The 10,299-nt window shown below is 44.4% G+C and overlaps 1 protein-coding gene across 1 annotated transcript in view; it reads left to right on the top strand.

Annotated features, from left to right (window-relative positions):
* Positions 1 to 1,913: 1,913 nt before the first annotated feature.
* Positions 1,914 to 10,299, top strand: part of LOC126484031 (uncharacterized) — a 200,576-nt gene continuing 192,190 nt past the window's right edge. Inside the window, exon 1 of the mRNA XM_050107362.1 lies at positions 1,914 to 2,038. Coding sequence (XP_049963319.1) covers positions 1,961 to 2,038 — 78 coding nt within the window. The 5' untranslated portion in view covers positions 1,914 to 1,960. The remainder of the gene's footprint in view (positions 2,039 to 10,299) is intronic.

The raw sequence follows: 10,299 nt of genomic DNA, 5'->3' as shown, positions 1-10,299 counted from the left end.
ATATCGACCAACGTGAGCAGCAATGTCGCGATACGATAAACCGCAATCGCGATAGGCTACAATCCGACCTTTATCAAAGTCGGAAACGTGATGGTACGCATTTCTCCTCCTTACACGAGGCTTCACAACAACGGTTCACCAGGCAACGCCTGTCAACTGCTGTTTGTGTATGAGAAATCGGTTGGAAACTTTCCTCATGTCAGCACGTTGTAGGTGTCGCCACCGGCGGCAACCTTGTGTGAATGCTCTTAAAAGCTAATCATTTGCATATCACAGCATCTTCTTCCTGTTGGTTAAATTTCGCGTTTGTAGCACGTCATCTTCGTGGTGTAGCTATTTTAATGGCCAGAAGTATGTTAAGGTACTAGTTATCACAATAGCTGTACATTTACCCCTAAAATCCTGTATTGTAAGTGGTATAATGTTCACGTTAGAGTAGATGGAAGTCTACATTGATAGTAAGGTTATTTGGAAAGTTGTGACAGATCGGTCGCGAAATGGAAACCATAGTGAAAATCAGATGAAGCTTTGCACAGATGTGTTGAGCAGAGTCTCTAGAATGCACATTGATGGATCGCGTCACGTCGACCTTGTCAGTTCAGAGTGCACTCTGAGCGGATAAAGGTGCCTAGAAAATAGTGTCTGCTGACAGGTATGGGTTCCTGCTGTGAGATGTCACCTGATTTCATGCAGCTCACAAAACGTAACTGTCATGCATTTCATTCTTCGTGACAATTGTTGGCAGGACAATCCAGGAGCAACAGACACGCTCCTACAGTGTTTTCGGTGGGAAGTCTTTGCTCGCCCACCATACAGCCTGGACGTGGCTCCCTCTGATCTTCATTTCTGCTCACATGAACCGCTGGCTATGAAGACAACATTGTGGCACAGACAACGAGCTGCAGGCCATAGCAGGGAATTGGAGGAAACCACAGCCAGTTATCTTATACGACGATGGTACTGGAGAGAACTGTCTAAGTCGAAGCGGTGACCATATAGAGAAGTAGGTGGAAGATGTAGCTAACAGTTGTAAATAAAACCTTTTTGATTTTCACAGAGGTTTCCATTTCGCGATCGACCTCACTTCCCGAATAGTTTTCGTACTATTAAATAAAAGGCTGTGCAAGAAACATTTCGGTATTCGACTATAGACCTACCTCCTATGAAATGGCTGACTGGAACTATTTGGAATTGCAGGCAAATGTGATAAATTAACATCAACGCCCTACAGGATCGATGCGCCAATGAGTAGCTTCAGTCGGATCTGGCATACCTATAGAAACTTGTGGGCTCTCTTTCGCGTCGAACTGAGACCATTACCAGCGCTAGAGGTGGTGTTTCATTGTGTGACGTCTCGTGGGAGGTGACTCATAATTTGTCCGGTGTGCTTAGCAGACAACACATCACACTATACCGAGTCCAGAGCTGTCCGCATGACCTAGGTGCATTCTTCCCAGGGTGGAGGTCTGCTCGCAAAGTTTTGGTTTGCGAGAGTAGATCCGTCATGCCGTGTGAAAGTGGTAACTGTCCTACAATAATACTTGATACACTGTAAGCGTGACAAAAGTGAAAGTTGTAGGGTATACATTGTATTGCATCTGAAAGTCCGCAAATCCCTATGTCCTCGGACGCTCTAAGTACGTGGTAAACAGTTCGCTGTGATAAGGCTTTCCGGTATTTAAGCGATGGAGCAACATGGAGCGGTGCAGGAAACAAGAACAAAAAGCGGTCTCCATTTCCTGTGTTGTTAGGTCAGCTGTTAATTGTTGGAGGACTGCCCGGGAGGTTGGAAGCCGCGATAGCACACGCAGCTTCGCGGCTGAAAAATTCGTTAATGAGCGAAACTATCAGCGGCGGAAGTCCCCCGCCAGTCATATAAATGCTACTAGAGGTAGGAGGCGTTTCCAGGTGGTGCGGTGCATTACGTTGTTGATAAGTGCCGGACTAGCGGGATCCAATCATGGGCCAGTACGCTGTTGGCGTGTGTCTACTCTTCACCTTCGCGACTGTCGCCGTGCTGTCGTCGCCCGAGTATAATGTAAATACTTATGTACAGTGATGGAAGTGACCCAGTTGCTTATGTAGGTGCGCTGTTGCTTTACTGATGGGACGAAAGAGATCAACAGAGCTCTATGCAATCAACTCTCACAGTTTCAGTGTTATAGCTGTCGAAGCCTCAGAAGTTACTCCACTTGACGGGGATCCAAACGTTTTGTTTTGGTTTTGAAGTACAGGTAACGGTTGCCCGCTTCTCTGAACTCGTTCGCCATTATGATGCGAGAATCAACACTGTCATTAAGTTAGAGAGTATGACAATATTCTCGTTTCCAGGCGAAGCGACCCAGAATATTAAATGGAGACCTAATGAAATAAGGCTTACAATTTCGATAAGTCTGCATGTGAATATTTTTGATGTTTGTAGAATCATACGACATTACTCCTCATAAAATTATGGTTGCAATGAAGTAATGACAGTTCATGTACAGGGTTCATTCCATAAGTCATGGCAACTATGGTGTATCTTACGATAATGCGAGAACATAGAAATGTCACTATATGCTTTGAACCGGTAAGGCAGTGTGTATCTGAATGCCAACTAAGGTTCTAGTACAGGAGGTCGAGGCAAAGGGTGAAACGGAACAAAGGCATTGGAACTCTGTGTAAATTTATTGTGCATGAGCACAAATGGAAGAAAATGTCCTTCAGAGAAGTCTCCCAGTGGATCCAGACAGCACTGCCAGCGATGGGGAAGGCTTTGAATGCCACCGGCACTGCCAAGAATATGCGCCATCTGTCGTCGGAATGCCGTGAGGATATTCGCCCTGTTTGCAAAGCGCCTCCCACGTGGGTTTCTTCAGTTGTGGAATCAGATCGAAGTCGCATGGATTGGGGTGTGGTGAGGAGGCTGGGTGGGGGAGGATTGTCCACCCCTGCCGCTGCACACAATTCTTGATGACGTCAGTCGTGTGGGCTGTAGCGTTATTATGGAGATTGCATTATCCAGCAGTGCCGGAAGCTTTCGCCGTCACCCACCGCTGTTTGTAGTTCCGCATAACGCTGAGTAGCAGTTCTGCCGGCCAGAAAGGCAATTGTCACTTATAATTGCTATTCCACTCTGCTTACATCCACCTTGTGGCACAGCCAACCTCGCATTGACTATCTCTGGAGTTGGCACCGAGCCACCCTCGCATGCGGTCGCAGTCTGTCGGTTGATTTCGATATTACCTGCTACGGGCTTTCGAATGCGTTTACTGAAATTAGAATGTACGAACGATATATTATAGTTACCACGACATATGGAATGACACTCGTAGCAGTTCACTGGAATGCCAAAAATCATCTAATACATAATCAAAGAACGTCTAAGTAGATGAACGATTAGTGTCACTGCAATCGGCATGGAAGGACCCGGGTTCGGTTCGCGGTACCTCCTTACATTTTTTTTTTTTTGTGAGGTAGGCAGATCTGGTACACGGTCTACTATGCCCTTGTGAGGCCGAATGAGGAGCTGCTTGAAGAAATAAGCAACGCCATCAGAATTCATCTACCGGCAATAACGGCTGGAGGTATTAGCGACATGCTGATCACATGTTTCACGATCATACAAGGTCAGTGACAAAAGTAATGAGACTGATTTTTTATTTACCAAAGTCTTTTTTTTTTCAAACAACAATATTGTCCCCTTGAAAATAGTACCCTTCGGCTGCTAGACACCGGCGGAGTTGATGTTCCCTGTCTTGGTAGCTGAGCTGAAAGGCCTCAATTGATAGTACCCTCAATAAGTCGGTCACATTCTTTTTTAGTGCTATCCAGAGCCCCAAAATGAGGTCATTTAAGACTTTTTCAATTCATGGAAAAGAAAGAAGTCATAAGGGCTCAGATCAGGTGAATAGTGGAGGCTGTACAACAACTGGAATGTCTTCTAGGGTCAAAAATTCTGTGATGGAAGTGGCCGTGTGACACGAGGCGTTGTCATGATGCGATATCCACTCATCTGCAATGTCCGGTCTCACTAGAGTCACCATTCCCCTGAGACTTTCAGGGACATCTTTAACACTTGGTTGACAGTTTGCCTGATCTCACCAGAGCACACATACGTTCGACGTTTTCGTCGGTTTTTGAAGATGAAGGTCTCTCTGAGCGACGTTAACCAACTTCTTCTTGGCCTTCCAAAAACGATTTGTGCCAGCGAAAAACTAGTACTCTAGATGAGAAATGTTCCTCATAGATCTGTCACTCACGCGGATTCCCCAAGTTTAACACAAACCGTGATTGCATAACCTTGCTCTAAATTCCGCTGTTCCATTTTCGTAACACCCAACAAAGACGTAACTCTCAAAAATCACATGATGGCTGTACGGAGCTGAAATTTGGACTGAGCATCTGTAAGGGATGAACACAACGGTCTACACAAGTGGACCAAAGCAAAATTACCAGATTGCTTGCAGTGCTGACAGTCTCACTACTCTTCACACACACCTTCGCTGCTCGTACTGCTTTGTCGGCTGCAATCCGGCCAGTCGGAACAGACGTAAGACATAACCCGTGAGTGGAGTTTACAAATTTTTGCATCACATTATAAATGAATGGGAGAGCTGCTCTCTACAAATAATGCTGGAAATGGACTCCGTTGAAGTCAGTGGTCTCTTTTCACTTACGTTGGTCAAAAATTACTGGGCACTCTCTGTTGTTCTTTCAAAGATGCCATCCATGTATTTGATGGCTTGTAACATCTTGTTTTATTTCTGTTGTGCTCTATATTCTTAAACGTCGATCTTGATCGCACACTACGGCACAGTTGACAATGACGAGTTTCAGTTTACTGTCACTATCGAATCATTAGGATTATTTTTATACAGTTATCAATATCACATAATTTGGACAAACAAGCAAATGAGCGAGGGATTTACGGTATTTAAGTGATGAAGCAGCACTGACTAGTGCAATAGGCAAGAACTAAAACACCCTCCATTTCAAGATCACTTCCTCATGTACTCCTAAAGATCTGATAGTGACAGTAAGTCGAAACAGGTTATTGTGAATTTATGAATAAAGTGCCAAACGTGATCGCGGACAGCTTTGTAAGCTCTATGTCTTTAATTGCCATTATGCTATAGTTTACCATAAATATATTTAATATGTTACTGTCGGTATCAATAGATAATGTTAGAAACGTATAAAGATCTACCTATCGGGAAATCAACTTTATTTATCCCCTTTTGACTTCTAAACGATGTTCTGGGGCATCCCAAAGATCTGCGATAGTTTAAAATTGGTGCATCGAGAAGTGTAGTTCAATAATTGTACATGATGTCTTGTATCGACGATGATACCATTGTTTTCTTATAGTCAGCGGTTTCTTTATTCGCGTCAGAAGCATGAGTACAAATAAGCACAGAAGGAAAGTAGTAAATATATAAAACAAGTAACTTGAAGGAAATAAGTCTGGCTTGATGTAAGTGGAAGATAACACGCTGGATGTCCAAAAGCAGGCAACTTCAAGAAGATTTGGGGCTGCCTGAAGTAGGTCTTCCTTGGTGCTGGCAGCAAAGCAAGTTTTCTGTGGTTTGCCATTCTCTGCGGTCGCAGTTGATAGAGACGACTGGAATTCCCCCTTTTTGGAGGCTATGACTCGACCTTCCAATTCCAGAGTAAAGGCGAATGGGAGAACTCCATCGAATCCATTTCTCTTGGTAATCAGGAAGGAGATTTCCAGATGGCTGGGCCGAAGTGGATCGTTTCCAGCTTTCCATATTTCTATTATTGCTTTGGATTGGGTCGTTTCTAGTTTTCATGGAGATTTTTCCCTGAGTTCAATCTCTGGACGGTTAATTCATAATCATGGAATGGATGGCTGGTCTTTGACCGGGTTTTGTCTCTCCCCACTGGTAGCTGCCTCACGATGCATGTCTGTTGGAGCAGTACCTGCCATATGATGTACTTGCGCAAGTGGTGTCGGCTATGACATCCAGTGATAAGGATGCACGCTTCATTTGTTGCCTGTCGACTTCTTTGGCGTAGTTTTACCTACAAGACACATGCCTTAGAGACGTAGATTTATAATGTTGTTGTTATTAGAGTTTGTGACTGGGGATATTATTTCTGACTTCCACTTTCAAACTTGTGTTATGGAAGAGTGACACTCTTTGGATCTGGTGCAGCAGCCAGTTGTTTACTTACCCTGAGACGCTGCACTTACTATTTGTCTGTCTGTGTTCAAGATGAAAGCACACAGTTGAGTTTTAAGTGGGTTTGGGCAGTAGACACTCAATATCATCAAAGCATCCGTCTTCTTCAAAGAGTTAGCCTGAGTTGTCAGTGCCATATCATTCACATAAAGGAAACTACAGGTGTGCTATGACAGTGGCTGATAATTTGTATAGACGTTAAAAAGAGCGGGGGCCAATACGGTTCTTGTTTTTGAGCCACCGTCAACATCAGTCGTGCAAGTCGAAACCTGAAAAACCAGCCCAAGCCCATCACAACATGTATACCAAATTCATTTCCGGAAACAGCAAAGAAAGATAAACTAAGAAACGGTGATGCCATTAGAGAGGCATGCGAAAGCTAAACACATACCTATTTGATAAGCGTCTCATGCACTGGAGGTAATCTCTATGTGGAAATTCCTCACTCCCCAGAGATCAATGACACCTTGTTTGCACAGCGCTAAACGTCATCGCCAATCTATTTTTGTGATAAAATTTGCTTTTATTTCATTTTATTGTGGTTTGGTGTACGTACCACTCAACTTGCTCCATATTTCATCAGTAGTACATGTGATGATTGAAACAAATTTACTTAAGCACATGAGAAGCATACAGTTCCTGATATTTCTTTAAGCTATCAATATTTCGACTAGTTTCGTTTCGCTCTCCATTTTTTTCCTGTTTTGTGCTAATGTTTCCACATCTACATATCTTATACATCAGCACTGTCTAGTCTTCCTTTTCCTATACTGATATCCCCGCTGCTATTCCTTACAGTGCTAAGGTAACTATTCCCAGAAGCCATAGCAGAAGCCCCCACAACCAGTCCCTTCTTTTGGTAAGGGTTACCAATTGACTTATTATCTCGTCTGTTCTTTTCAGTACTTCTACATTTTGTACGTTGGCTGTCTACTTAACTTTGAACATTCTTCGTTTTCACCACATATCAAATCTTTCCCCTTACTTCTTCTCGTGATTTCCGCTGTTCCAAGTTTCAGTCTCATACGATGCTGTGCTCCGAATGTACTTCCAGGATCTTCTTCCCCAGTGTCCTATTAATCAATATATTAAATTAAAAGGAAAGTCAGCGTTGGCCGTAATATTGATGTTTTATGGCATCAATATTGCGGCCAACGCTGACTTTCAAAATGGCTCTGAGCACTATGGGACTCAACTGCTGAGGTCATTAGTCCCCTAGAACTTAGAACTAGTTAAACCTAACTAACCTAAGGACATCACAAACATCCATGCCCTAGGCAGGATTCGAACCTGCGACCGTAGCGGTCTTGCGGTTCCAGACTGCAGCGCCTTTAACCGCACGGCCACTTCGGCCGGCACGCTGACTTTCCTTTTAATTTAACATATATGGTCGTTGTGCACACAGCACTCCATGCAGTCGCCAATCAATAAAATCAATATATGATAGCAGTAGAGTTCATTTATTTAAAAAAGGTTTCTTCGCATGTACTAATTTACTTCTAATACCTTTCTTGTTTCGGTCATTCTGTGTAGTTTTACTTCCTGATTAGGAGAATTCTTTCACATCTTGCAACCTTGTGTCGTTCGCAGGTTTGATTGTGAGAATGTCCTATTTCTCCTTACAACCACTCTTCGTATTTGCTTTGCTTGTTCTTTAGTCATATTTTCTGCTGAGTATGCCGTTCATTGCTTTCAACGGGGCTTCCTTCCATATGGCCAAATGCCTATGTGGGATATGAAAATCAGTATTAGTATACACTGATTGACAGAAAACGTGAAGCACCAGAAGGGGAAGAGGAAAGGAAGTGACACTATGTGGTGTTATTTCCATTATTACAACATCGATTCAAATTTACGAAGGACTTGGCTTTATGAGTCCACTTACCAGTATGACGTTGCACTCCCTTTTGGCCTGGATGCGTGCACTGACTGGATGGGGAAGGTGCCGCAAAGCCGTCGTATCCTCTCCTGAGGAGCTAGTTGGCACCTGTTGTAACTTGTCTTCGATATCCTGGATACTGGTACTGGGACAGAGTTGATGCCCGAGCTGGTCCCACATGTTCTATCGGGAATAGATCTAGGGATCTTGATGATCACAACATCGCTCACACAATTCATAGAGACACGTGCCATGTGTGGACAAGTATTGTCCTGTCGAAGAACGGCACTTACTGTTACATGAGAGGTTACACATGAGGACATAGGGTGTGCCATTGTGCCGTCAGAGTTGCCCCAATCTCTACCAGCCATCACCTGAAGTCTTACCTCATGGATCCCCACAGCATACCGCCAGGAATAACAGCGATGGCTCTCTCCAGAACATTGGAGGAGTGGGACCTCTCTCCCTGGCCGCCGCCATATCCGCCGACGATGGTCATCTGGGTAGTAAATAACTGCGATTCATCGATGTATGCAATGCGGCCTCATTCATCAATAGCCCATACTTCCCGACCACCGCGCCATTCGAAACGCAGTCGTTTGTGTTGTGGTGTTAACGGCAGCCTATGCATGTGACGGTAATTCACTAGTCTGGATGTGCCAGTCTTCGAACAGTGGCGCGAAATGACACAGAACGCTCTCGGATGGCAGGTGCAGATGCGAAGGGGCTACGATGTGCTCAATACGGCTATCTTCCTTTGTGGTGTTCACACATGACCGATAGGGACTTTGACGACGACTGTGCCTGCCCTCACGCTCCCCATCCAGTCCACCAAAGGACCAGTGCTGCTTACAAATGCCTCAAAAAATCTGGGTATCGCAAGATCGAAAAAGCCAGCCAAATGGAGAATCACAATGAGGCCATTTTCAAACTTTGTCAGTTGCTGTTAACGCTGTCTCACACGAGTACGAAGCATCTCTGTACCATCGACTGCGATCACTCAACTACTGAAGCTGCTCCCCCCATGCCTCTTATTCTCGAACCAGGCCTTGTAAGAACTCTACACACATTGACCTTCTGTATGCTTCACTTTTTTGTCAGGTAGTTTATGTTCCTCTTGCAGTTTTATTCCTCTCCACGAAGTTTCATACACTGCCTCCATTGCTTCGTTTGCGTACTAGCACGCTACAATCATTGTCTAGCATCCTTCTTTACACAAACTTGTCTTTCTGATATTCTCTCTGTGTTCTGTGGATCTTGTACATTATCTGATCAGAAGTATCCGGAAGTGACTTCTAGATGTGAGACGAGGTGGCCCTGCCAGTATAAAAGGAGACAAGGAGCATTGGGGTGCCAGTAGAGAAGCGGTAACAGCAGAATTGGCCGGTTGGGAGAGCTCAGTGACTCCAAACGTCGACTAGTCATTGGATGTTTCGTGAATAACAAATGCATCAGGAACATTTTAACCCTTCTAGAGTTGTCCAAATCGACTGTTCATATAACTGAGAAGAAAAACGTGAAGGAACATCCACAGCTAAATCAATACCAGGCAGGCCTTGTGTACTGACAAACAGCGACCATCGACCATTGCAGAGAATGGTTGTAAAAAAGCCTGTGGAACCAACTGGAGGACTCACTCATGAGTTCCAAAGTGGTGCCAAGCGTCCAGCTAGTTCAGTAATTGTGGATAAAAAGTTAGAAAGAATTGGGTAAATTGTACAGCAGTTCATCATAAGCCACACACTTCTGTTCTGAATGACTGGAAAAGGGGATGTGGAGTGATCAATCACGCTATACCCTATGTGGGCTTGGGTTTGACGAATGTCGAGAACTTTACATACCACCAAGTGTACTGCCAACAGTGAAGTATGTTACGCTAAGGAAGTTTCTTTCGTGGTTGGACCGTGGTCTCCTTATTGCCCTTAAGAAAACAGTAAATGCGGGAGGATAAGAACACATTTTACAGTATTGTGTACTGCGCACAGTAGAGGGACAGTTTGGAAACCATGACTGTTTCTAGCAGCATGACAATGCATTACATCTTACGCAGCAACTGTAGACCGTGGTCTAGGGGCAGTAACATTCCTGATATGGTCTGGCCTGCCTAGAGTGTAGATCTGAACCCAATGGAACAGCTTTGGGATGAGTCAGAAAATCGACTTCGCTCTAGACCCCAGCGTCCAGCATCACGATCTTCTCTGTTTTCGGCTCATGAGGAAGACAGACATTCAA

The sequence above is a fragment of the Schistocerca serialis genome, chromosome 6 (genome assembly GCF_023864345.2).
Source record: "Schistocerca serialis cubense isolate TAMUIC-IGC-003099 chromosome 6, iqSchSeri2.2, whole genome shotgun sequence".
Lineage (NCBI taxonomy): Eukaryota > Metazoa > Arthropoda > Insecta > Orthoptera > Acrididae > Schistocerca > Schistocerca serialis.
This window is presented reverse-complemented; position numbering and strand designations above follow the sequence as displayed.